The 27,686-nt window shown below is 42.7% G+C and overlaps 2 protein-coding genes across 2 annotated transcripts; one reads left to right on the top strand and one right to left on the bottom strand.

Annotated features, from left to right (window-relative positions):
* Positions 1-6,087: 6,087 nt before the first annotated feature.
* Positions 6,088-8,934, bottom strand: acd (ACD shelterin complex subunit and telomerase recruitment factor). The gene has a single exon (XM_063480453.1). The coding sequence runs from the start codon at positions 8,710-8,712 to the stop codon at positions 7,045-7,047; it is 1,668 nt and encodes a 555-aa protein (XP_063336523.1). The 5' UTR covers positions 8,713-8,934; the 3' UTR covers positions 6,088-7,044.
* Positions 8,935-9,815: 881 nt separating this feature from the next.
* On the top strand, positions 9,816-27,241 carry gan (gigaxonin). Its single transcript, XM_063477574.1, has 13 exons — positions 9,816-9,936; positions 10,592-10,815; positions 10,938-11,052; positions 11,145-11,495; positions 11,734-11,802; positions 13,275-13,426; positions 15,466-15,587; positions 15,702-15,814; positions 16,774-16,923; positions 18,367-18,503; positions 19,924-20,058; positions 22,698-22,807; positions 22,896-27,241. Exons 2-13 carry the CDS (start codon positions 10,631-10,633, stop codon positions 23,066-23,068), a joined length of 1,812 nt encoding a protein of 603 aa, XP_063333644.1. The 5' UTR covers positions 9,816-9,936; positions 10,592-10,630; the 3' UTR covers positions 23,069-27,241.
* The last annotated feature ends 445 nt before the right edge of the window (positions 27,242-27,686 follow it).

Genomic DNA, 27,686 nt, shown 5'->3' with positions numbered 1-27,686 from the left:
CACGTGACTACCGTCCCCCTCCCTCCCGGATCAGTCCGCATGTTCATGGCGCCAGCATTTGTTATGGAATATATTGAGCAAACCTGGAGATATTATTGTTGTCATTGCTGTGGATCTTTACTGACTTGGTGAGTAAATGTTTACTCTTATTCAAACTGATTTTGTGGCTTCTCTTAGTTTAGCACCAGGTTTATAATCTTGCTAGCTAGTTAGTGTTAGCCTAGCGTTGCTGCTGCCGCTGTGCTCATGTTACTTAAAAATTAACACCACAGCCTTAAAAACCTTACATAAAACTATGTCGGTGATTTTTTTTGTTGATTGTTTGAAATAAATAAGTGAGATAAGAGCCCAGACAAAATTCTTTGGGAGGTGCAGCCGTTAGGGGTAGGGTGGGGTGTGGGGGGTGGATAACGGAGCTCTCCGAAAACGTGGAAGCACTTTTGCAAATATGTGATATTTTGATAAATTAAGTAGATATTTGAGCATTACTCAGCTACATTCTCGCCTGAAAATATCTTAAAAGGTTATTTTGTGACCCAGAAAGGGTAGTCTGGTGAAAAAGAGGATCGCATTTGTCGGCTGCGGTTGTCGGAGCCTGTGCGTACTTGTAAGCGCGGCAATGGCGGAGGAGCACTGCTGAAAAACGTATTACTTTTTCTGGGTCACAAAATAAACTTTTAAGATATTTTCAGGCGAGAATGTAGCTGTGTGAATTTCAAATATCTGCTCGATTTATCAAGACATCACATATTTGCAAAAATGCTCTGACATTTTCATGCTTTGTGGCAGCTTTAGAACATCTGTGGCATCTATTAATGTCAAATCTAGCCTTTATTTAACAACATAAGCAAACTCTATGTTACAATGATTGCACAGCCATTAAGGATCAAATCAGTTTCTGAAATATGTTCTGTTTTTTCTCCCTCTGCTTGCTTCTTACTGTCTTTGAGGCCCATCGGGACCAGCAGTCCTGTTGTTGGACAGGAAGACATCAACTCAGTGGTAAGTGTTTTGTTTTTCCAATATATTAGCAACTGTCAGTGACATTTATATTAATCAGGCTGAACTTTAATCATACTTTAGATCAGCCTGTTTTACTTATTGTTTTGTTTGTGCTTTGGTTTGGGGAAGTTGTTTCTTTACTGATCTTTTCCTGTCTTCTGTTATTAGACTTGAGATATGACTGCACTATGCTGTTGCTGTGACTCCAGTTAATTCTACAAGACATGCTCTGTAAGTAAACAAACAACAACAGTTTGGTCTGCATTTCTTGAAAGATCACATCCCCCAAACTTAGTTTAGAGGGTCTACACTGTATATAGTGAAGTCTGCAAGTTTTCTAACAGCAAAATTTGTTTTGTGCCCAAATCATTTTGCACATCATTAGAATGAAAGTTATTGCCCATGTTTGCATAGACCTTTTTAAAATGATGCTTTCATGACAATATTGTGTGTTGTGTGGGGGTCACGGCTATCCAGACTGACAATTTGGGACATTGAATGTCACCTCTCCGGCAGGGAGGGAGCCTGAGATCGTCTAAATTGGAGTCTGTTTTATACCAAATGCAGGAAAAAATGTTTAAGAAAGCAATTAAGTTCATGTTCCAAAAATATGATTGTTTGCTTGCAGGACACCAGGAGAGATGAGTCCTCCATCACAGATGGTGTGGTCAGTGAAGGTGGTCACCTGCAGGATCAAGCTCATTGCATCTCCAACCCACATCCACTGCCACTGTACTTAAGGGAAGTTAAAGACTTTCTTCTGCACCTACATTTGAATCACCTCGATCCATGACAGTCATTCAGGCAGTAATGCCTGGACTGGAAACAAGCCATCCTTAAAATATTACAACATTCCAGCTCATGTGTTGGAATGAAAAACGAATGTGTTGTTTAAATTAGAGACTGCACTTGTGACAGAACAATAAATATTTTATGTTGATTATATAAATAATGTAAGTACAAAACAAACTTGTGGTAGGCCTAAACTTATTTTCAGAATAATTACATCTGAGACTTTGTTTCGTTGTAACAGTGATGGCAATATAATTTTTATTCAGCAGAACAGTGTCCAGTATGTTGGCTGTTGTACTTTGTTGTGTTTGAAAATAAAAGTTGTGCTCATTTTAACATCATTACAAAAATTGTTGTTAATTATTTTTAATCATATTCATGGTACCACAAATTGTTTTTTCATTTAGTTGAACTTGAAATGTTTGTCAGTAGGTAAACAATTAGTATTGTCAGAAAGTCAGAAATATCAAGTTATTCTTAATACTGCAGACTTGCAATGTATAAGTTGTCCTAACAGTCATCCTAAGTAAGCTTTACTTAGTTTTTTTGAGGCAACGAGTTTCCATAATTTTTTTGAGTTCTGGGAACTAACACGGCTGTGTACATTTTGAGTACAGTGTACTCAAAATGAGTAAGTTGCCCTAACTTGGTCATCTTACGTAAACTTGATCCAATTGTTTTGAGTTCTGGGAACAAATGAGCTTGTACAGAGTACTCAAAATAAATACGTTGTCCTAACTTAGTCATTTTTAGCTAAGCTTTACTCAATTTTTTTGAGGCAACGAGTTTCCATAATTTTTTTGAGTTCTGGGAACTAATTAGATTTTACAGTGCACAAGATTTCAGAAAACACATCTTCAATGGACAATTCCAAACCACAGGGAGAGCAAAGACGGTAGAAATGACAAAGACTGAGGGGAATGACGCAGATTAAATACTCTTCTCAGCAGAGGAGTGAAATAAGGAGTGGGTGAAGTCAGTCAGTCACTAATGAGGGAGGGGAAAAAAAGAATGGAAGCAAAAGCATTGAAAGCCACATGAAGATCTAACCTTCAAAATAAAACAGAAAGCAAGATGCCAAGACCTCACAGACGAGGAGGCTCACGAGAGAAGAAACCATTCAGCAAAACAAAAAACTGAAGTTAACATAAAAAAATCGAAAGCTTTTAAAACTTCAAAATGACAAAATGAAGCAAAGCTAATACAGGAAGCACCCAGAGAGGAGGTGCTGTCTCTTGCAGTATTTACTTTGAAGGCTGGCACGGTGGCACGGTGGTCAGCACTGTTACCGCACAGCAAGAAGGTCCTGCGTTCAATTCCACCATCAGGCCGGGGTCTTTCTGGGTGGAGCTTGCATGTTCTCCCCGTGTTTGCGTGGGTTCCTCCCACCGTCTAAAGACATGCAGTTTGTGTAGGTTAATTGATTAATCCAAATTGCCCATAGGTGTGAATGTGAGTGCGAATGGTTGTCTGTCTCTGTGTGTTAGCCCTGCGACAGACTGGCGACCTGTCCAGGGTGTACCCTGCCTCTCGCCCTATGACAGCTGGGATAGGCTCCAGAGCCCCCCGCGACCCTGAAAAGGACAAGTGGATGGATGGAAAAGTACATTTTCATTTTGTTTACATTTTTCTTTTTAAACGTACTTTAAGAAGTTGTACTTTGTAGAGAGGGGGAGGAGAGGTCAGAGGTCAGATGTTACATAATATTTGGGCTTTTTGCCCATTGTTGACCAATAAATCATTAAGTTGACCTTGAAGACCTCGGTGGATTTAAGCCACATTTTAAAGCGCAGGTAGCGAGCTCCAGTCCCCAAGAGCCGGTGTCCTGAAACTTTTAAATGTCTCCCTGCAGCAACACACCTGAATAAAATTAGGAGGTCATTAGCAAGACTTGACTGCATGCTGAGGTGGCAGTTCAGCCATTTGATTCATGTTACAGCAGCTCATGAATGAATGAATATGATGCAATAAAAGTACTTTTAGAAGTACATTTTTCCAAAAACTTACATTTATGTAAATTTACTTGAGCAAGGGTTAGGGGTTGCCACCTCAGCATGCAGTCAAGTCTTGCTAATGACCTCCTAATTTTATTCAGGTGTGTTGCTGCAGGGAGACATTTAAAAGTGTCAGGACATCGGCCCTCGAGGACTGGAGTTCGACATCTGTGTTTTAAAGGATTGTTAACACATCCCCGCTCTAAAAGTTCATTCATTCAAAACACAATGACGCAAACACAAATGCTACCAAATACATAACCTCCTCGGTGGAGCTAATAAATACCAGGATGTGTTGTGTGTCTTTTCTAGTTACTTTGCATCTATTTGCAGTGCTGCATTTGTGTCATAGTTTCCTCACTTTAGACATTTTTGTGTTTTTGCAAAGAAGATGTGACCATTCTTTACACAGTGGTTATACGGAAACTGCTGTTAAGCTTTCTTTTGTTCTTTCTTTCTTTCACAAATTGCTATAAACCAAAAATAATTGTGTTTCTTTTCTCACCTCTTATTATTTGCTTATACGAGCATGATGAATCAGACAAAATGAGCTTTTTATGTCGTCTTCAGCTAATTAAAAACAATCTAGAACACTCAGTAAAGTTTAAAAAAAAAAGTGTTAATAAAATGCAGTTTACTGAATGTAACTTCACGTCTATGATTGTGTGCATGGCCCTCTCACAGTTGCAGCCTCTGGTTGTTTGTAGAGACCAGGGGGAGACAGTTATCTGTTTTTCATCATTTCAGTCTCTTTGGGGTCACATTGCACCTTTTTCTGATCATTTTTACTCTGTTTACACTCATTGGTGCATCAGCTTCTGTTAATATTTCTCCTCACTTTGGTCATTTTGAGGCTTTTTGTGCACATCTCTTTTCAGTTTTCTCTGTACCAGGGCTCCTTGACTTCTTGTGCCCCTGGGTCTGTATCCTGTTCAGTCATCCTTTCCTCTGTTGAAACATCCCATCATCTGATTTATTTGGCACCTGTTAAAATGAACAAAACTAACCTCTACTGTTTCCTGCCGAGTTGGTCCTCATGCACAGTGCGATGTTTGGAGAAAGTCAAACACAGCTTATCAGCACAAACATATACCGACTGTCAGCACGGTGGTGGCGAGCTGATGATTTGGGCACCTTGATGTCACTGAGTCGACCACAAACTCCTCTGTATGCCAAAATATTCTAGAGGCTGATGTGAGCCCGTCTGTCCCACAGCTAAAGCTTAGACCAAACTGGGTCATCGACAGGACAATGATCCAAGCACAGCAGCAGATCTCCAACAGAAGAATCGACCTGCTGTAATGGCCCGGAGTCCAGACCTCAGCCTGACTGAGATGCTGTGGTGGGACCTTCAGATGGCTGAAGCCACGATGTAAAGAACAGTGGACCAAAATTCCTCCACGATGATGTGAGCTGTGGTCGTGCAAAAAATGATTGCTTCAGTTTATTACTGTCAAAAGTGGTTCTACAAGCTGCTGAATCGTGGTGCTTACTTAGTTGTGTATATGTTATTTATTTATTGGTTGTGCTCATTTCCTTATTATCATAAACTGTTTAGTTCCTAAAACTTCCATACAATGGCAACATTGTTTTCTTCTTTGCCTTTTCTTTTAGTGACAGTAAATACTCACGTATAGGAGGTACAGCTCTGCAAAAACTCAGGTTTAGTCTTGACTGAGAGAAATGTGAACTCCCTCCTCTACCTACCAGCAGTCACTTTGTGAGGTTTTGATTAGTTCACTTCACATTTTTTGCTTTGAAGTGTGCATTACTGAACCGCTGCATCAGCTCGACTTTAACAAGCACGGTCTTCAGCGACACCTCCTGGACGAATAAAGAACAACTCTTTTACCTTTAACCAGGAAATCAGAATATTTGATCAGAAATAAACACTGAGTCTGATTTTCAGGCTTATGAGCCTTCATACTGATGAAGAACATGAAATATGGCTGCATAAGAGCCTGGATATCGATACTGAAAAGCTGCCAAGTTTAAAAGAAAGAAAAATATCTACTAATGCAGCTTTACTAGTTTTTTGTTTTCTACAAATATGACGACTTTGACTGAGGTTTGGGTCCAAGAATTCTACTGCAGGTGAGACAATAAAGCTGCTAACTGAGCTTCTACTGTTAATACTGCTCTAATCATTTCCACACTGAACAATGAAAGAACACAAAAGCACAGCTCCAACGATGCTCTGAAACATTAACATGAGGCGGTTCTATGGAGAAAACTACAAACATTCCTTTTTACTCATCTGCCAAGTTTTATTTTTCTTTTATCAATTTTGTCTGAAAAACAGAAAACTGGGGGGGGGGGAGTTTAAAACGCAGATTTTTACTCAACTGTCACAAATATTCATTTATCAAAATGTGGAACAATCAAATATTTTACATTTTTGCTTTCATGGATAATCAAACAGCTGCTGATGACTTCTGACATCAAACTAATGTCAGCTGAATATTGCAGCGTGTGACATTTCCATTAATCACAGACAGGAAAGGTCTGAAATCACAAAAGAGAGCAAGCCACAACCTCTGCACTTACAGAACATTTAACAGCAAATGATTGAAAAAAAGACTCCAAACGTGTTTTATTTGGACATTTTAGCATCTAGAGGCTGAGAAAATATTCATTTTTAATCCGTGACAGCGTCACACAGCATGAAACAAAAGCATGGTTTCACAGTGTGTGACGAAAACTGCCGTTTGGCTTTATTTTGGTCAGTAATTGTATTTATTGGTGATTTAACATTGTTATTTGTGTAGAGCTCACCAAAAATTGTAAAACAAACATTGACCGTGTGTGCAAAACATTATTTCGGTGCAGTGTCTTTGGCGTTGCTGTCATGTGCTTTTGTGAAATGCAAACCTCTTCTGCTTGCAAATTTTTAAACAAAATATCAGGAAAAAAATAAATCAAATTAAGTTTTAACTTCCTACAAGCCAAGGTGATGTCTTATATGCTCAAAAAAACCAAAATCAGATCAGTTTCTCATTAAATTAGGAAGCTCTGACTGAAACGCCAGCACTTTAATGTTTTTATTTTGTTCTTGGAAAATGAGGAAATCTTCATAAAAGCTAAATAAATAACAGCTGTAAATTCCGTCATCAGCTGATGTGGACCTTCGTTTGATAAACCAAACCATCCCAAACAGAAATGGCCATCAGAGCGATCTGAGGACACCATCATAACCGACAAACTGAAGCAATACCAGAACAGAACTAAAGACAGACGAGAGGTAAACTAGGCCCACTCACGCTACGTTTGCAGGATTGTCTGTCTGCTTTGGAGTCACGAGATACTTCACAGCCCAGTGCAGCAGAGATTCAGTCATTCTGAAGCGACTGAAGTCCTGCAGATTCTGTCCACACACACGGTACGAGTAAGAGAACGGCCTGCCGTCGCGATGAACCTTTGGAATTTTTCTCGGGACACTCCCTGAAGCCTGTTTAGGACTGCTGCCGTCTTCGGCACTGGAGCCTCTTACCGGAGTGTCAAAGAGCCACGATGGAGGACTGCTGCTCAGCTCTGCCTCCTTGTCCTCCGCCAAGGTGGAGGTGTCGAGGGCTTCTGGTGTGGACTCGCTTTGCTTTCTCTTAACTTTTCCGTGTCTTGTCAAAGTTGTCTCCTCCCTTTCTTGGTCCACAGGTGGGAGGCTCTGCTGTGCTGTCCAGGTGCGATGTTTTTCCATTTCTGGAGCAATCATGGAGCCTGAAGCTGAACACGAGGAAGTGGCAGTGGTGGGGAGGGCAGTCAGCTGTTTCTGGTAGGGTGGGAAGTAGCTGGACTCCACCAGGTGGACAGGAAGCTGCGTGCTGGTGGCGGGATCAGGCTTGGATTCTGCAGCAGAGGCTGGGTGCGGTGAGATGCTTGGTGTAGCTTCTGGAGATGCATCAGAGGAAGATGGGGAGATACAAGGAGGAGAAAATATGTTCCACGGGTTGGGCAAAGGCTCGTCAGTCCCACCTGTGATCACATCCTCGTGGAGCAGGCTGTCCTCCATTGGAAGAGATGAGCTGTCACTGGATGCACAAAGTCCTTGTACAGCTGCTGGCTGAACTATCTGCCAGTGTGCATCATCAACAGAGGGCTGCGTGGTCTCTGGAGGGTTGCAGACTTGCGGTATATTCTCCTTCTCCATCCTCTCTGTGCTGCTTTCAGCATTTTTTAGAGTCTGGACCTGCTGAGAGTCTTCCTCTGGGATAAGGAGATATTTCACAGGGACACTGAAACACTTCTCTCCCTTATATCTGATCCTGTCCACATCCCAGCGTGTGCTAGAGCAGGTCTGCGTGGAGTGACAGGTGGAGGTGGAGGGCTGCAGGCTCGCGGCGCATCCCCTTGTCAGCTTCTCCCTGACGTCCTCCAGCACAGCCTGCAGACAGTCGTGCTGCCACTCTCCCAGCAGCTCGGATAGGTCAAATTCACACTGGCTCTTCTGAGAGTCCTCCTGACCCAGCAGAGCTCTCCACGTGTTACAGATCTTCATCCTGACAGAGGGCAGGGTGGTGCAGCAGGGGGTGTTGTCTTTAACTGGACCTGCTGCGGTTGTAGCTAGTTCTCCGACTGATAAGAAGAACCTGCATTTAGTCTGTTCCGAGGCCATGTGGAACTGCAGCCGGTAGTCCTGGATGCAAACCGTGCTGTTGAGCAGGCTGCTGAAGCACTCACGGTCCTCCTGCTCCTGCAGATGCTCCCAGGCTGACGCCGTGAGGACGGCTGGAATCTGGAGTACCCCATCAGACAGAAAGAGCAACCCGGTGGGGCCCTCGGTGTTCCCCGCCTGGGACTGGGACATCTGACCCACACCGATGACATGAGCCTTCAACCTGCTGCCCACCTCCTCCTGCTCCTGGCTGCCGTAGCTCAAGATGAGCCGCTCTATCCACGGAGACAGTCTGTTCCGCGGAAGTCGAGGCATGTCCGGAGTTTTAAACCGTACCGCAGAACAGTTACGAGACTCAGTCAGAAGAACACTCCCACCACATCCTCACTGTAGTGACAACTTTAGCAGGGACTCGGTGAAATCCACACACTCGTAGTGTCGCCATATATATTTTAGCCACGTTAGCTGGACACTCGCTTAGCTTAAATACATGATCAGCGCTGTAACCTAAGAGCACTCCCGCTCTGCGCTTGTCTGCAGTCATGGCGGTTATGTTACCGAGAGAGAACAGCGGCTCCTTCAACATAAAAGCGCAAAAGTTAATCGTTTTATTTTTATTTCGAACGATAACAAGAAGATGAATTATATATATTAATCATTAGTCATATTAGTTATATTAAATTATATTAAACCGTCGAAGCCAAATACTAGGGTAAAATAGTTTATGCCTTTAATATGTATAGAAACTTTGACTGACATCATTCTATCGGGGATAATTTTTTTTCGACCATGAGCCACGTTTTACGACATCCGCCATTATGCTTTCAGGCATGAAGCCAATAGCTGCAAAGAATTTCCAGCATTACCCTCCTGGTTCCAGTCGCCTTCGAGCATTAAAACTAGCTGGTCGTTTTACACAAATTGAAGTTTTTTGTGCTTCAAACTCGTAGTTATTGTGTGGAAACATGTGACAATAAGGGAATGGGTGTGGTCGTAAATTCTAAACCGACCAATCAGCGAAAGTCAGAAAAATAAAAGACATTGCGAAAACTAAAATAAAATACATAATGAAATGTAACATGTTTTTTGCCTTTAGAAACCAAATGTACATATTTATATCGGTTGTTTTATTCACAGTTGTTCTGTTGCTGCACACATTTTAAACTGCACGCGTTCCGCCCTGATGCTCCGTTCAGGTGGTGTCGTCAAAATACATTGCGAGCGGCTGTGTTAACTTTTTTTTATCTGTTTAAAGCAACCGAGATGGTTTCTTCTTTATTATGAAAGCTTTCAAAACATAGTGGCTTGAAATATAAATAGATATGTTCTCCGTTGTACGTTCTCCATTATCGTCACATATATTCGAGATGGATGTCATATTTACCACATTTTCCCAAGATTTGAATGTAGCACAACACATGCCTTGACGTCTACTTCCAAAATTTTCGTCCTGAGTGATCAGAGAGGGTGGATGACTAATTCATGTAGTGTAGGTACGCCCTGTGCCCAGAAAAGAAAAGTGCATTTTCCAGTCTTAAGGTGAGATTTTTAAATTTTTTAATCAGTAAAAGGAAAGGATGACACCTCAGGTTTTGCATGCATTGTAAACAGTCCATGGCGGAACCCCATGTAAACATAGCTCCACAGTTTTCATTTACAAAAACAATTTGCTAAAATCATGTAACGATGTCACTTAAACAAAACGTTAATGGCGGCGTTGTCCTTCCTTTATCACGGGAAATCTTTATCGACATGTCGGTTGTTTTGGTGCTATGCTAGCATTTACTGGCCAAACCTCATTTAGGAATATCAGTTCAAGTTTAGACTCGATACAATCAAGATCGCTAATATATATAAATGTAAATCATTGGGTCCTATGGGTCCTCGGGTGTTTCCGTAATATTCGGCATTAAATTGATTCACTGAAAGCATGATATGTTAGCTACGTTTGGGTTTTGCTAACGCGGCCCGTTTACACTCGCTGTACTGGCAGAGGACTAGCCAGTCCAGAGAAGTCCATTATTTAAAAAAAAATCACAATGAAGAGTTTGTGTTGTGACTTTTGAAACTCGATTTTAAGAATGGACCACTTTTCTTTTACTTAGTGCCGTAAACTGTGCATTACTGTCATCGTATGTTCGACAACATTAGGTGGTACTGTTTAAAGAAGCTCAGTTTGGCACTATGTTGGCAGGAGTGTGCTGTGCGTCCTCGGGCTGTCGCAAGCCTAGACATGCCCGACACTGCCTCCAATGAGCCCGGTTCGAAGGTTTCGGATCCACAACATTCCCAGAGACTCCTGAGAGTCCTTCGCACCTTTTGGCAGGAGCAAAGTTTCCACGATGCCCTGCTGGTGGTGGACGGAGAGGAGCTTCCTGTCCAGAAAAATATCCTGGCTGCTGCCAGCCCCTACATCAGGTCAGTCAGTCACCCCAGCACAGATCGAATTGTAAACACCAGCCAGGGACAACAAGGGCGTGTCCAATTTTATTTAGTGGCAGTGCTATAGCTCAGATGATTCTTGCTTTACTTCCTGTTAGGACCAAGCTGAACTACAACCCTCCAAAGGAAGATGGGTCTACTTACAGAATCGAGCTGCAGGGGGTTTCTATGGCCATCATGAAACAAATCCTGGACTACATCTTCAGCGGTGAAGTGAGTGGGGATGCTTTAAAAAGCAGAGTGACCTGCTGATATCCTAATAGCGTGTGACTTTCACTGACTGTTCATATGTACCTCACACACAGATCACACTGAGAGAAGAGACCATCCAGGACATGGTGCAGGCATCCGACCTTCTCCTCATGACCGACCTCAAGTCTCTGTGCTGCCAGTTCTTGGAGAGCTGCATCACTGCAGAGAACTGCATTGGTATCCGCCTCTTCTCTCTGCACTATTGCCTCTACCATGTGCACTACGTCGCCACAGAGTTCCTGCAGACGCACTTCCGTGATGTGGCGCTGACTGAGGAGTTCAGGGAGCTGCCACCGGACCGGCTCTGCGAGGTGCTGTCCATGGAGAAGCTGAATGTGGGCAACGAGAAGCATGTGCTGGAGGCCGTGGTGCGGTGGTTCGCACACGACCCGGATGATCGCAGGGTGGGTAGCACTGGAAAATGTTCTCTTTTTTTGCAGAGATACCTGCAGCATTCAGAGGCAAGTCTCATTGTCCAGCTTTAGTTTCATATCAACAAAATACCGATGAGTGATTTTTCCTATTAAATTCTAAACTACCTAACTATAAACACTTTTCTTTTTTATGCATATAAAAATCTGTGAAGGGCTGGCTCAAATTGAAAAAAAAACAAACAAAGTGTTATTCCATCTGAATTTGCAGGTACGCATGAAGGAAGTGATGTCTGCTGTGTGGCTGCAGGGTTTGGATCTGAGCTACCTGAGAGAGCAGGTAAACAGTCTAAATACTTCTTACCAGCTGCTACTGTCAGGCACAAGGAGACCGTGTTTGGATTTGAATTTTACACTGAAAACTGTTGTGTCAACTAGGGCTGTTCGATATAACGATATATATCGGATGACGATATAAAAACGTCTATCGTTTAATTTTACGCTATCGTTTGTTTCATGGTGTCGCAAAATAAACGTTTACGGCAATATTTTTTTCATCATTTTGATGGTCACTGTAGTGGCTATATTAATTTGTTAAAGTTTTCTCTTTCTCTTATATTTTATATAACCACACTACAGACGGACAAGCGCCTGTTTTTATGCGTTGTCGTTAGCAACAACGACGGTAAAACCATCGCATGTCCGCTTGTTTATTTTCCACATAAACCTTTCACAATAAAGCTCAAGATCCTGTTGAGACTTTTCAAAATAAACTGAATCACGTGAAACAGTATGCAGAGTGTTTACGGATGAGAAGCAAAAAAGTCGTCAGGTGCTAAAAAATAAACCTTAGATTCAAATGTTAGAACAGGCTGTTCCCCGCAGCACCCCGTGTAATAAATACTCACAAAGAAAACAGCGGCCGTTACAACTTATGTCTAAAAATGTATCGTTTCATGCATCGGTTAAAACATTCGACTCCAGGTACATGATGCCCAGCTGGAAACACTTCATGCAAGTCGAGCTGCCCGAGATTCACAGAATTTACAGAAAATGTAAAATTTTTGTGATTTATATCGTTATCGGACGATAGATGTCTTATATCGGGATACGAGATTTTGGTCATATCGCACAGCCCTAGTGTCAATGTAAATGTATGTCATGAAAACTTTAACAAGAAGCAGGAAGTATATTCGATTTTATGAGCTAAGATTCTGATCACAGGTTTTTGATTTTGTTTGCTATATCCTTTGGCTATAATGATAGCGTCACAGCTCAGGTGAAAGGCTGTAGCAGCTGAAATGCAGGCTGAGGCTGCCTTTCTTCAACATTAAGTGTGAATACAATGAGTCTTTTTCTCCCCGTGTTAGCAAGGCTAACTGACAAATGAACCATGATTTTAAATCTGAGAAAACATCAAATGGCAGCAGAGAATTTCAGAACAAAGTGGCTCCTGTTTTCAACATCTAACAACACTGAGCATTAATAACTGAGTGTACTGATGAGTGCTGTGTGTGTAGTGGCTAAAACACACACACTTTGTCTCCTTCAGCCTCACCTGGTACGTCTCCTCCACCTGCAGACATGGATAGTTTAACTGTGCTTCCTGTGTGTGAGCCAGTGATCCTCACACGCAGTCATTCACCATGAAAACTCTCCTGAAAAGCTTTTAGTGACATCCCAGTGTGGGAGGAACTGCTGATTACCACCTTTATGTGGGAAAGCTGTGGCTTACTCAGTCTGCTGTAAACATACAAATGCAATATAAGTTTTGAGCTAACCTCGCTGTGTGCTACCGTTGTATCCCATCAGGCCATGGGGGAGCCTCTGATGAGGGAGGTGATCAGAGAGTACTGTCAGCCGGTGCTGACACAGGGTCAGCTGCAGGGGGAGGCTATGCTCGCTGCCTTCAAACCCAGAGGGTATTCTGAGTGTATCGTCATCGCTGGAGGTGAGGATCGCAAGTAAGTCACGCTCGCCAACTTTGTTTTGCTCTGTTTTGGGCTTCATGCAAAGAAACAGAAGTTTATTTCATACATTTATTTTGGCTGCAAATACATTACCAGGTATAAGCTTTATTTATTGTACTGTATTCTTCAGTGTCGGCTGATGACACCAAAACTGAAGTACACCTTAGCTAACCGGCCTTAACTCGGGTGTAAATTGTGTAATTTTATGCCATTCAGGAAGAATGACTCATGTGAAATAACCATGACAGTATTTTTGCCTGTGACTATGAAATGTTGGTTCCATGTGTCACAGTGAGAGATGTTCAACAAAGATAGCCTGGGACAAAATTCCGACACAGTCAGAATGAATGGATGACCATTTCACAGCTACAACCTGTGTCTACTGAGCGAAGAAAGGAAAGGTGGGGGTGGGGGGTTTATATCAGCACTTGTTGGAAGAAAAATAAAAACAGCTGACGGAGGGAAAAAAAGATTGAAGCAGTAAAACTGAGCTGAGCGCTGCAGCAGAAGCTTGTTTGTATGCTGTGTCCTTCAGATGTTATCATGACTGACGCAGCATGGAAACAAAGCAGATGACGTAGACTTTGAGATTCAGTTATCACCTTTGAACTTTGAATGCCTCTGAAATCTCACAGTGTGCTTCACTCTGTCCTGTAACCAAACCATCTCAGCTGAGATTAGTTCAGGTCATGGTGGAGGTACGGTGGGTTGATGCAGCTTTTTATTTAATTACATAAAAGCTCAGATACTTAAGGAAGCTAATATATCTGATAAGACAATTTTATTGTGACTTTTTTTCTTTTTTCCTAAAAAACCCCTGATCTGTACGACAGCAGTGCTACTGCAATGATTGATATGATGGCTGTATGAGTACAGACTACGTGAGCGTTGATCAGAGTGAATGTGGGAATAAAAACAGTACAGATGTCTGCTTGATTTTGCATACAGCGCTCTGCAGCGCCTACTAGAGGGAAGGAGTTGGAACAGGTTGTGTCCAGGGTGTGATGAGTGTGATGACGTTGAAGGTGAAATAAACACTCCATCTTCAAAAAGTTAGACTTTTCTGGCAGTTATTTCATGGTTCAGGCTTTGCAGGGTTAACTCCTCCTTAATATTTTGTGTGTGGCTCTATAGTGTACTGGTTAGCACATTCAAATGGTTGATGGTTCGATTCCATCTGCATCTGACACATGGCCCTTTGGGGTTGTGTCAGGAAGGGGAACCTTCCCAAATCCAGCGTGAGGATTAGGGAGATTTATATCTACTTGTATTTATATAAGTAGATATAAATACTTACTTTTTGTCTGGTTCCCCGAAAACTGTCAGAGATTTAATGAAAGTAAATACAGATTACTGTAACTTGTACAGGGAGAAAGAAATGATTTTCAGGCAATTCTTTTTTTCTAGTACTGGAGCTACAATTACTCTGCAGCAGATCTTTCTGGCTTCAAAACAAGAAGATCTAGTGTGTTCTCGTTAGTGGATTTCTAAAGGCTTTCTCCTAAGCGCCCATTTCAAAGCTATATTGTTTTGTAGTTTTCACTTTGTTGGCCTTATGCAACACAATCAATTGTTTGCAGAGAAGTCATACTTTGACTGTAGCTCAGGAGGTCATCTACTGATCAGAAGGTTGGTGGTTCGATCCCTGGCTCCTCCAGTCTGCAAGATACTAACCCCAAGTTGCTCTCCGATGCATCCATCGGGGTATGAATGTGTGTGAATGTACTTAGAAAGCACTAAGTATAGAGAGTGCTTGTGAGAATGGGTGTGATGGGGTGAATGTGGCATGTTGTATAGAGCGTTTTGAGTACTCCAGTAGAGTAGAAAAGCGCTCTACAAGAATTAGTCCATTTACCATTTAAAAATATGCAGGATGTAAACTCGGTCTGAACAGGCAGGCAGCTTTAAAGGTGTCTCCTGTGTGCACTTGGTCTTCAGTAAAAGTACCAGGAAGGCCGACTCACATCCGGTCTGAACAGAGTAATGGGAAAAGTCTAACTTTTTGTCTGATCTGATGCTTCCATTCTGTGCAGAACCAGGAAGCCGACAGCTGCGACGCGCTGCATGTGTCCTCTGTATGACGCCAACAGGCAGGCCTGGATAGAGTTGAAGCCAATGAGTGTCGCCCGCCTCAGCCATGGGTTGGTTGCTGCCGGTCAGTGCAGTCCACCGCGCCTGTGATCCATAAACATGTCTGTAACAAAACGCTTTGTGTTCAGTAAAAGACATTAGCAGGTGTGTCATTAGCAAGGCTGTCTCTGTTGGTCAGGGGGGTTTCTGTTCGTGATGGGTGGAACAGATGAACACAACACAGTCCTGTCCAGTGGAGAGAAGTATGACCCCGACTCCAACACCTGGAGCCCGATTCCCCCAATGCTACAGGTACAATCACATGTTTCTGAAACAGTTACTCGTGGAAACCCATAAACCGATAAACGGCAGAAATAAACTCCTGTGTGAGTGTGCAGAAAAAGTGCAAAATAGGGATGCTGTATTAAAAACAACAGAATGCAGTGTTTTGCAAATGCCATATGATACACTCTCTCCTTCTGCTCAGTGCTTTTCTGTCAGATAGACACTAAACATGTATGAAAACCATCATTCGTGCTGCTTAGCTACATAAATATTCAGTATATACCAGATGTAGAGCAGACATGTTGCTGCCTTATTGTTTTATATTTGACTTCATGGCCATCAGGTGTCAGCAGTGCTGCAAAAATTCCCTGACAGCTGAAGGGTTAAAGGCAGATGATGCACAGAGCGCACGATCGTTCTCCAGAAAAGTGATGTCATTCACTAATAAAAGTTTGCTGTCATTATTAAGTTCCTGATATGAAGTAGCTGGCGGAAACATGCTGGAAGGTGAAGTTAGGGGAAGGACCCCGACAGAGCTCCACCAGCAGATCATCAGCTTATTAAAGCTGCTGCACCGAGATGAATTTGGCACAGGAGCACTGCACACAGTCTGAAAACAATATAATAAATAATACACTTCAAGCCAGTCATGGGGTCTGACCCCACTGCTGCGTTTGTGTTGACACACAGACAAACAGCTGTTTGAAAAACTGACGTCACCAGCGGTACTCTTCGTGGTTTTGGTATGCTCTAATAGTGCATCTGATTTAAACTCAAGGCCCCCTTTGCAAACAAACCGGGCCACAGATCGCCCAGCTGTGCCCAGTTGTGCTTTGCACTTATGGAACATCTGAACTTGGAACTCAGACACGGGAACACCCAGAGACCCCAGGAGGGTGTTTGTTTGTGGCTGAGCGTACAGCTGAGCGTGGGGGATGTTGTTGGCGGTGGTGGTTGATTATATTAACATCCGCTGATGTTCTCAGGCTCGTCAGAACTTCGGTGTGGTGGAGCTGGATGGTCTGATCTATGTTCTTGGTGGAGAGAGTGAAGAGCTGGGGCTGATTACTGTCGAGGTGTTCGACCCCTACTTCAATACCTGGAAAATGCAGACCAGTATGACCATGATCCGCAAGGTAACCCCCTACCTATATACACACACACACACACACACACACACACACACACACACACACACACACACAATTAAACATAAAATCAACAGTCAGTAAGTATGAAGGGCAAAAAGTGGTTAAAGTATAAATGACAGAAATGCCCAAAAAGAAAATGTTAAAAGTGCAGAAATTGCATAAATAGAAGCAGGACAAATAGTAAATGTTGTACAAACAAAGGAATAAAGTAAATACAGAAACAAATAAGGGTCTAAGGTGCTACCCATGTAACTGCCCAGGCTCAGGTTCCATTGTGGATTTTTGCTGCGTGTCATCCCGCCATTAAAACTATCAAAAGAACACCATGAAATAATTGTAGACAACTTTTTTGGAAAAAATGTCTAAATGTGCTTTATGGTCAGTGATGCGGGAATACAAGAAGCCGTTGGTCACGTGATATTCCACACAGCACCAGCAGGGTTTGCTGAAGTGGTGCGACAGATCGAATCGATTCTTTTAGTGAGTTGGGTGTGGGTCTGTTATCACTAGTTAGTTTTCTAAGGATTTCTTTTCCATCTGAGCTCATCTGTTCTGCAGAACCGGAAGCTAACTGGCTGCTGAGTGTTAATGATGGGTGACAACGTCAGCAATTTGTCATCTTACACGAGGTCAGAGAGAGTCTGAAACCACCAATCAGAGAGCTGCATGAGGTCAGCTTCTTGTTAAATTTGAAGGAAGGACCAGAAAAAGAGAAAAGATGAAAAATTTACACAGAACTGAGTCAAATACGTAAGTGCAAATTAACTAGGAAAAGGACGACACGGTCTCAGATTTAGCTTGGATGGGTTGTGAATGTTTTCAGTAACGTCAGCACTAGAATTCCCAGCACAATGCCCCTATTTACATATATTGGACTCAGTGTTTAGCTATTTTTGGAATAGGCTGGAATTTGACCCATATTCCAGTTGGGAATGCTGTACCACCCGGAGCGCTTGGAACTACGGTTGGCGTCACTTGTGTACGTCAATGATTGATTGCTCAGGCTGGAACTGATGGATGTCACTTTGATGACTGAATGTAAAACTCTGAGTAACAGGATTTGTCTATAAACTGTATATAAAAGATGACCTGCAGTTATGTCACCCAGCGATTCTGGACAAATGTATTTATATTTTTAAAGTGTGTGTTTGGGATTTGGGGATTTGGTTAGGCAGCTGTATCCATACATGGGTTCAACACAAAGATACACAGATCTCCTTCGATTGGCCTTAGATTAATGACTGGATGTTGGTGGTCTGTTATGACCCCGTCTTCAGCAGTAACTTCAGCAGAACAGCTCTCATTGTTCTGAAATGTTAAAAACAACAACAACATAAAATCAGTGACAGAAATATTTGGTTAGCTCGACAGCTGGACGACGCTTTGACCTCGTCTGATTTGTACGATCGTCTCCGTCTTCTCCTTCAGGTCGGCTGCTACGCCTCCATGAATAAGAAGGTCTATGCCATTGGTGGGGGCTCCTACGGGAAGCTGTTTGACTCTGTTGAATGCTTTGACCCCAAAACCCAGCAGTGGACGGGGCTGTGTCCTCTGAAAGAGAGAAGGTAAGCACAGCTGTGATCTTAAAACGTTAAAGTCGGTGTTTCCTCACAGTCCTGACATTTTTTTTTTTTTTCTTTGCAGTCAGCTTGTTTTGGGGGGTTTTTTCTCTCACTGCACATACACTTGCTGTGCAACACTTAACATTTAACTTCAGTGTCATTGCTTTAATTTGGACTAGTTTATGTTGCACAACAGGAAATGATACATAGCTCTATGGTCACTGTCATTCTCCCCAATCTGAAAGTTTTATTTTCAGTTTGACTAACTTTATCTAACCTCACAGCTTCACTGACTTGCTCAGCAAGTGTAGCTGTTGAGTCATATGGTGCAGTCAGAACATTCAACATTGTGGTTTTTATTGTGCGTTAGTGTTCATTGTTGTGTCACACCTTCTCTTTCGTATTGCTGAATCCACACCAAGCATGCTAGACCCGTCTGTGCTACTCATGTGGATTTCATCCTTCCACGGGTTTTGGTTTCATTATGCGCTGTTATGAGGCTTTTTTTTTTCTTCTCTGTGGGCGTCTGCAGAATTTCCTTATTGGTTTTTCTGTACTTTTTAAGCACCGCTGCTGCAACTGCGCTTTTGCCCACAGTATGTTCAGAATCTGCTGAGGATCCAACCCTCTCACAGCCATGCCATTGTACTGAAATTCAACTAAAAAATGCTAAAAGGCAAAGGAATAAATTAAATAAATGTATTTCAAGAGCTGGACCGGGCCTCTGCAATATGACCCATGAGTTTACGGATTTTGGATCCTCAAACTTTTACCTGCCACCATTTGGTTCCAGAAATGATTCTATATAAATGGTAAAATATTTATTCATCCCAAAGTTGAGTGAGGGTCGAGTAATAAGCTGTCACTTAATGATAGCAAGCTGCTCAAGGTAAGCCAGGTTATTTGTCTCATTAAAAATGCTCCAAAAGGCACCGATGGCACGAACCCAGTGTCACTGCGCTAAAACCACATTGGTCTCCCACCTTCCTCAGAACGTCAGTAAAGTTAACCACTGAATAAGTTCTGTAGTTAAAAACAGACGACCATAAATCCTCGAGTTGTGGAGAGAAGCAGTGTTTCTGTATTCTTGAACAGAGGTCCTCGAGGCTTCACAGGGTGTACGTGGTCACATGCATCCTTTTTATAGCGTTAATTATTCAATTCAGATCAATTCAGTTTTATTTATATAGTGAAATATCAGCGCTTTACGTTTGTAAGGTGAAGACCAGCAATAAGATGACGCTCTGAGCCAGCACTTGGCGAGAGTGGGAAGGAAAAACTCCCATTTAAGGGAAGAGATCTCTCCCGTATGACCCTAAGTTACTCGTTACTTATTATCTTTAAATGAATTGTTAAACTCCTAATCATTGCATAGCGAGGAGCCCGCTTTACTGTCAACCCTCAAAATGTCTGTGCTGCTCAGGTTTGGCTCAGTGGCGTGCGGCGTCGGTCAGGAGCTTTACGTGTTCGGTGGAGTCAGAAGCCAAGAGAACGACAACCCCGAGCAAAGACAAATGACGACCTGCAAGTCTGAGTTCTACCATGACGAGATGAGGAGGTGAGTCGCCGACTGAAACGTTTAAACCACAGACGCAGCCACAGTGACGTAAACTGTGCTGGCGCATTAAAGTGCTGTCATATTTCAGCGCTTTCCCAAATGCTGTTAAACAGGGCAAGGAATTTTTACAACAGTTTTATTTTGAATGCTTCCATTATTTAATTTGCACACAGAACTGAAAAGATTTCACAGAAACTACCAGCGTCAAATGTATTCGTGCTGATGCCAATAGTCAGCCGTGCGTCCTTTTTTGCTGGACAACATCCTGCAGTCGTGTTGTCTCACACACGTCTCCTGAGCGGTCCCGGCCTATTCTTCTTTGCTGGATCTCTCAAACTCCTCCAGATTTGATTGTCTTCAAACATAGATCTTGGTCTTCTGTTTAGAGCAGGGCGATATGACCAAAAATATTTATCACGATATACATTTGAAAATTTGCGATAACGATATAACTGACGATATAATTGACACTAGACAAAATACTTTACGACTCAACAACTTTATTAGAGCAAAAAAAAAACCCACCAATGTATTTTCACTTAAACAAGCAGCTGTTTTTTTATGTGCATTAAAGTTATATAAAAATTTAACAGTGCAAATGCAAATTCCTTGCTGACAGTTTAACCAAAAGGCATTTCCAGTGGAAACTGGCCGACATATCCTCAGCATAACCATGTATAATATCCACAAAACTTAAGAAGAGGTTAAACACACACAATACGGTAATATTATGTTGAAGCACAGTACGTATCACTCCGCGAGGCTCCTGCCTACGATAGCCGTAATGCTCCGACAATCCATCAAGCGGTGCGGCTTCGTAGCTTAGCAAAGTCGTACTAAAACATTTGACAGATTTTCGAGCGCCGTGTACCACATAAAATCGTTTCGATTCAATTCAATTCAATTTTATTTATATAGCGCCAAATCACAACAAAAGTCGCCTCAAGGCGCTTTATATTGTACAGTAGATAGCACAATATTAAATACAGAGAAAAACCCAACAATCATATCATATGACCCCCTATGAGCAAGCACTTTGGCGACAGTGGGAAGGAAAAACTTCCTTTTAACAGGAAGAAACCTCCGGCAGAACCAGGCTCAGGGAGGGGCGGCCATCTGCTGCGACCGGTTGGGGTGAAAGAAGGAAAACAGGATAAAGACATGCTGTGGAAGAGAGACAGAGATTAATAACAGATATAATTCGATGCAGAGAGGTCTATTAACACATAGTGAGTGAGAAGGTGACTGGAAAGGAAAAACTCAATGCATCATGGGAATCCCCGGCAGCCTACGTCTATTGCAGCATAACTAAGGGAGGATTCAGGGTCACCTGGTCCAGCCCTAACTATATGCTTTAGCAAAAAGGAAAGTTTGAAGCCTAATCTTGAAAGTAGAGATAGTGTCTGTCTCCCGAACCAGCTTCCAAACTGGAAGCTGGTTCCACAGAAGAGGGGCCTGAAAACTGAAGGCTCTGCCTCCCATTCTACTTTTAAATACCCTAGGGACAACAAGTAAGCCTGCAGAGTGAGGTCATAAACACAAACAGAATTCATACATAAGGCACACGGGATTATAAGGGGCACTGTCGATTTTCAGAAAAATCAAAGGATTGATTTTAAGTGTGCCGTATTTTCCAAAAAACACGGTAATAACGACGGCCCGCTAGCATGCTCTACCAAAAATAGTGCTTTGTTGTGTATCTGACGGACGAAAGCTAAACCAGTTCCACACCACTGAAGCTGCAGCATTTTTACAAACCAGTTCTGGTTCATCCGTTTCATTCAACGATCCGCTTTCGCCCTTCTCATTCTCCGTCGCCGCCATGCTTTTTCCGCCATGTGCGTATGAAAACAAAGGCACTGCGCATGTGCGTTTTACCCATATTCTATCGCCATATTTCATTTTCTAATCGTTGCCCAACCGGTAGTACCGTGAACGGTATGATATGGCCCAGCCCTAATTCTGTTGACCCCACAGATTTCTAATCAGGTCTTTGTGTGGGCGAGTCAATAACGTTCCCTTGTTGAGTCGGAAGACAAAATAATGACCCAGACCCAGTTTTCTTTCTGAAGTTTTCTTTCAAAATCTTCACGTCTTTCCTTCCGTCATGAGTCATTCTACCTTGATGAAATTCCCACTTCCAGAAGCACTGAAGCATCCCCACAGCATAATACTGCCACTACCGTGTTTCACTATGGGGACAGTGTTCTTTGTTCTTTGGCCTCTCCCTTTGGCTCTAGTTTCATCTCATAATCGTGCTTAATCGTTCTCCAGGTTGTCTTCAGCACACTTCATTCTGGTTTGTGGAGGTGGAGTTTTTCTTGCAGTCTATTCCTGTCCAGGAAACGCTGTGATAACTTTATATATCCATTTCCTGCTTTGTGAGCATCAACAATTATTTTTCTCAAGTCTAAATTGATTTCTTTTATTTTTGGCATCATGCTTTCTCCAGTGACAGCTGAAAGTCTTGTTGAAGCTTTTATTTTGTGTGTATTTAGACGATAGCGCTCCATTTGAACTTGACTTTTTAAACTTACAGCACATCGTTGCACAGATGAACAGAGCTGTCCTTACAGTTTGTACGTGTGGCTAATCTTACGATTGCATTATTAAAAGAAAAGAAACATGTTCTGCTGCAGGTGGATGTTCCTGGATGACCAGAACCTGTGCATCCAGACCAGCTCCTCCTTCGTCTACGGCGCCGTGCCCATTGGAGCCAGTATCTACGTGGTGGGGGACCTGGACACAGGTCGGTGAAAACATTAAATAAAGCTCTCCTGGGCTTTCAGGATGTTCATCGTTTGATCCTGTTACCCTCTCGCTTCCTTTGGTTGCAGGCACAAACTTTGACTACATCCGGGAGTTCCGGCGCACCACCGGGACGTGGCATCGCACCAAGCAGATGTTACCCAGCGACCTTTCCAAAACGGCCTGTGCCAACTTGCGCATCGCCAATTGTCGACTGTTCCGCCTTCAGCTGAGTCAGGGCATGTTCCGGATCAGAATCTGACCCGAGACAGCAGCCGGCAGCTCTGTCCCGGCTCCATGTGTCTCCACTTTTGCACACTGGTACGCTCTATCTGCTGTAGGTCTGAGTTTATATACAAACACTAAAGCGCTGTAGTCGCTACGCTTTGAAGATCTCGACTCCACTCATTGGTTTATACTCACGACCCTTTTGATGTATATTTATTGTATGACCAAATGGGATAGACTTTAATCTGAACACATTTTTAGCTTTATGGGTTTTATGACATTTTTCTTATCTAAATCTATTTTCTTTGAAGTGTGGGATCCTTTTTTTACAACTTTCTTTTAAAGGACATTGCTCATTTTGAATGCTTTCTGGTTCTCGGTTACTTGGTGAGGGATTCATTATACACCAGTCACTACCCCTTTATTACACTAGAAATCACGCTGCACAGTTTTTGCAGAGACAGCGAGGCCCGCTGTGGTGCCGCTTTATTAAAGGATCACTCTAGATCATTTCAAGGCTGCAAATATCCCATTATTATCACCGTTATGACGTTCCAGTTCATGATAACTTTGCACACGTCACCTTGTGGTAGAGATACGAGGGAAGGATGAGTCACACATGAAAGCAAAGTAAAAAGTTGCAGCAGGAATCAGCTGCCTTTTTGGTAAATGCATTAGACACTTGCCAGCTGACTCAGTCACATGCATATTAAGCCTCACACGCTGGTTTGTTTTACGTGTGTGTGGATGGATAATATTCTGTTTGGCATGTGCTGGTCACAGCAAAAACTGTATGCAGAGTTCTGCTGCTGCAGTTCTCGATGCTCATGCTAAAGTTCAGAGAAGCCACAGGCTGCTCTGAACACTCGGTTTCAGGCAGGTAGCTAAGCTGATGCTAATTGTTAATCAAAACTCTTTTTAGATTTGCTGTTACGGTGATCCCACCAGCAAACACGCCTTCCTTTACCATCAACTTTTAATGCAAGATGCACATTACACCACCTTAGTTCATGTCTTTAGGTGAGGCCGAGGTCAACTAACCCCCATGCTGCTGTGACAGAGTAATGTAGATAACTGACTAATGAAAAGGTGTTTTAAATCCATCGTGGGGAGAGAATAACTTTGGTTTTTACAGCCTAAAAAAACATAATACGGGCACTTTAGCAGCACTTTTAGTCTGATTGGTGATCCTCGTTGTTACGTGCTTAAACTGAACCCTAATCATCCCGCAACAGTTTGACAGTTTAGAAGAAGGAAGTAAAATGATTTTGTACAGGAAGCTGTAGGAGCACAGTTCTGAATCCACAACCAAAGATTTCACAAATGTCTCTTAAACTCCAGGAAACTGTCGACGTTACTGGAAGCCCTTGCAGTGCGGTTGTGTCCTTTAAAAACTATGCCGTGCAGCTCAGACGGTGTAGAAAAGCCATGTGGAATTCTCCAAACTATGCACGAACACGGGTGACTTGCTTTTGGTGACAGCACCTGATTCCATATATTCACAGAAACGTTCCCATGTGCTGATTTCAGCGTTTGCCTCTTGGAGCACAAACTCTTTAATGGATTATCACTTTTTATCTGAGCTGGTCCGGGCCCGGTCCATTATAAAATAGAGCACGTAACACTGGTGATTTACCGGATGTGCTGCAGCTTTGCTGACCTCTGACCTGGCTTTACAGTCAGGACAGTTTTGGCATCTCTTGACCCCGTTTGTTCTGTGTGAGTTACAGCTGCTGCTGTCTGTCCTGCACTCAGCGGCTGCGCTTACAAAATGTGCACTCGCTAAGCAGAGCTCGTGCCCCGTTTCATGCAGCGCAGTGTGCGTTAGGGCCGATCGCCCCGGGCCAAAACACAACTCTTTCAATTTGAAGCGACGCGAGAATGTCAAGTTTTAAAGACTTGCGCAAAAACTTGCATTAGACTGCAGTTGGAATCACGTCTGTATTATTTTGTAAGCTTATTATGTATCATAACATAAATATTTAATACTTCAACACCATAAATATAGCAACAGCATCAGTTCAAGCGGTAATTTGGTATAAACTGATATGTTGCAGCTGGTCGCCTTTATTTGCTGCACTGTTACTGGTTGGTTTGCTACACAAGCATTCGTAGCTCACCTAACAAAAACACTCCTGTTTTTTTTTAAATTGTTATTTATTCCAGTATGCAAAATATCATCTCATTTTTGTTTTTGTTTGTTTTTTTACTCACTATTATTACCAAGCAGCAACCAGGGCTGGAAAATGAAGCCAGTCCATCAGTATTACGAGCTGTGGTCTGAGGAGCTTGGAAGACTGAAGAAGCTTCTTGGATGAGAGGTGAAACATCTTCAGGAGACTTAATGAAGTCCAAGCTCCTCAGACTACCATGACCTGGATGACTGAGAACCTACACAGACCTTAAGAGCTGTGGTTCCTCGGATCAGTTTCTGTCAGTATCCAGACTCGCAGGTTAAAGTCCACATGCAGAAATAAATACGTTTACAGCCCCCTACACAAAGACAGTTTCTGCTTTCTATACAGGCGTGACTTCTCTGGCCCCTACACAGACCGACCTACCTGCTAGCTGTCTGCAAGGCTCCCCTCACCTGGAGCTGTCAGGTTCCATGAATTGAAGCCGGACCTCTCGATGGAGGTTGCGGTGCCCATATCCAGACGTTCAGTTACCATTTATTTGCTCTCCATGTTACAAAAGTCTTCAGAGACTGGGGGGAACGCTCTAGTCGCCTTCGTTAACACCTCTACACGTTTTTTTAATAATAAATTGTCAAAAACAAGAGTTGATTGCTTCAATATGACAGTGATTCCAAGGGCCTAAATATTACATTTCACTAATGATCAACTATATGTAACAGTTGGCTAAAAATAGTTATTGGCTCAACAATAACGGATTAAATATCTAAATAATTTGCTACAAAATAATAAATAATGCACCTTCTGTCAATTCAAAGGGTTTACGTGTGAGGACGTCATAAAAATCACATTAAAAGGATTTAAACACAGCCACAGATGAACAACCACACAGGGCACATTACATCGTGTCATTATTTAACTAAATCTAAGCCACAAAGCAGAAGCAGTGTGTGAAATCCTAAAGACACGCCTTGATTCAGCAGCTTGTAGAACCACCTTTACGTCCCACCGCAGCACCTCCGTCCGGTTGAGGTCTGGACTTTGAGTGAATCTCCTTTCTGTGGCTGTAAAACAAGACCAAATCTTCACGCCTCCACCACCGTGCTGACAGCAGATATGAGGAGCTGCGTTTAGCTTCTCCAAACCTGCCGCTCTGTGTTGTGGACAGACGTCTCTGCTTTGCTCTCATGATTTGTTCCAGAAGTCTCGTTTTCTTCAGCCTTGCGAACCGAAGATGTGCAGCAATCTTCTTTCCTCCTGGAAACCAAAACCAGCCATGCTTCTTCAGTCTGTTTGTAATTGTGCTGACATGACCTTTAACCTTTAACATGCCAACTGAGGCTTGGAGTTCCTGGATGCTTTGCAGTTTGCAGCCTGGTCTTGGGGTGATTTCCTGGGACGTCCTGCTGCCTCGAATGCTTCCACTTGTGAATAATCTTTCTCACTGTAGAATGGTGGACTTCAAATTGTGAAAAGTGAGAATGAAAATTTCCAAGAGAGACCTGCACAAATGTTACAACAACTACAACACATAAGAAGTAAAAAACAAATACAATATTCCACACAGACAAGTGAGCACAGGCGTGGATGGTATGCAACAGCAGATCATTAAGAGCTACATTAAAAACAGTCACACTGACTAAAAGAGCTGACATTTCTGACAATGTCAGCTCTTTCTGTAGATTATTCCAGATTAAACGGGAATAATGCCTTTTTTCCCCACTCTGTCCTGATTCTCAGGACAATCCTTTATATGACGCTGTGAGAGCGAACGCTCTATTGGTTGTGGCTTTTACACATATAAACACACAAATAAGAGGAAACCAGCCCAGGCAGAGTCTGACCTCACAACCCTTGTCAGGTCACTGCTGATGTCGTTCCTCCTTGGTATTGTGTTAACAGACCAGCAAACTGCCAAAGTTTGCACACTTGCTGATGATCAGTTAATCGAGTGCATCTGACTCTCAGTACCAGGCTGCTAAACCGCTTATTTCCCATGGAAGCAGTGAGGGTGCATCTAGTGTTTCACACGCTGCTTCTGCCTCAGGGTTTAGTTTCTGTGAAAGAAACAATGACTCATTGTCACAACGTCGTGTATTGTAGTTTATCAGAGTTGGATTTACCAAATTTTAGGACCCGATAAGGAGCAAATGACTTTTATTTCCTGATATTTAAAACTTTAGAAGTGATAGAGGGTGTGCTTTCTCGTTACCATGACCGTAGCTAATTGCAAAATCGCTAAAAGAAATTGCAGGAAATGTGCAAAGCTAAACACAGCTGGTGCAACAGGCTGTGAGGCACACAGACGAATATGAAGCAACAACTACAATGAAACGGTTTGTGTTTTGTGCTGTAAATGGATTGTTGACATCAGCGGTGTTAAAGAAAAAACGCGGGTTTATTTCGACCTGGAGTTTGACGTAAATGGTTCTGTTGTGGCCGCGTGAGTCGTTAAAGTTTCTGCCTGTATAGATGTGAGGAAAGACGGAGCTGACAGAGGTTTTTAAACCGTCTGAT

The sequence above is a fragment of the Pelmatolapia mariae genome, linkage group LG7, assembly GCF_036321145.2.
Source record: "Pelmatolapia mariae isolate MD_Pm_ZW linkage group LG7, Pm_UMD_F_2, whole genome shotgun sequence".
NCBI lineage: Eukaryota > Metazoa > Chordata > Actinopteri > Cichliformes > Cichlidae > Pelmatolapia > Pelmatolapia mariae.
This window is presented reverse-complemented; position numbering and strand designations above follow the sequence as displayed.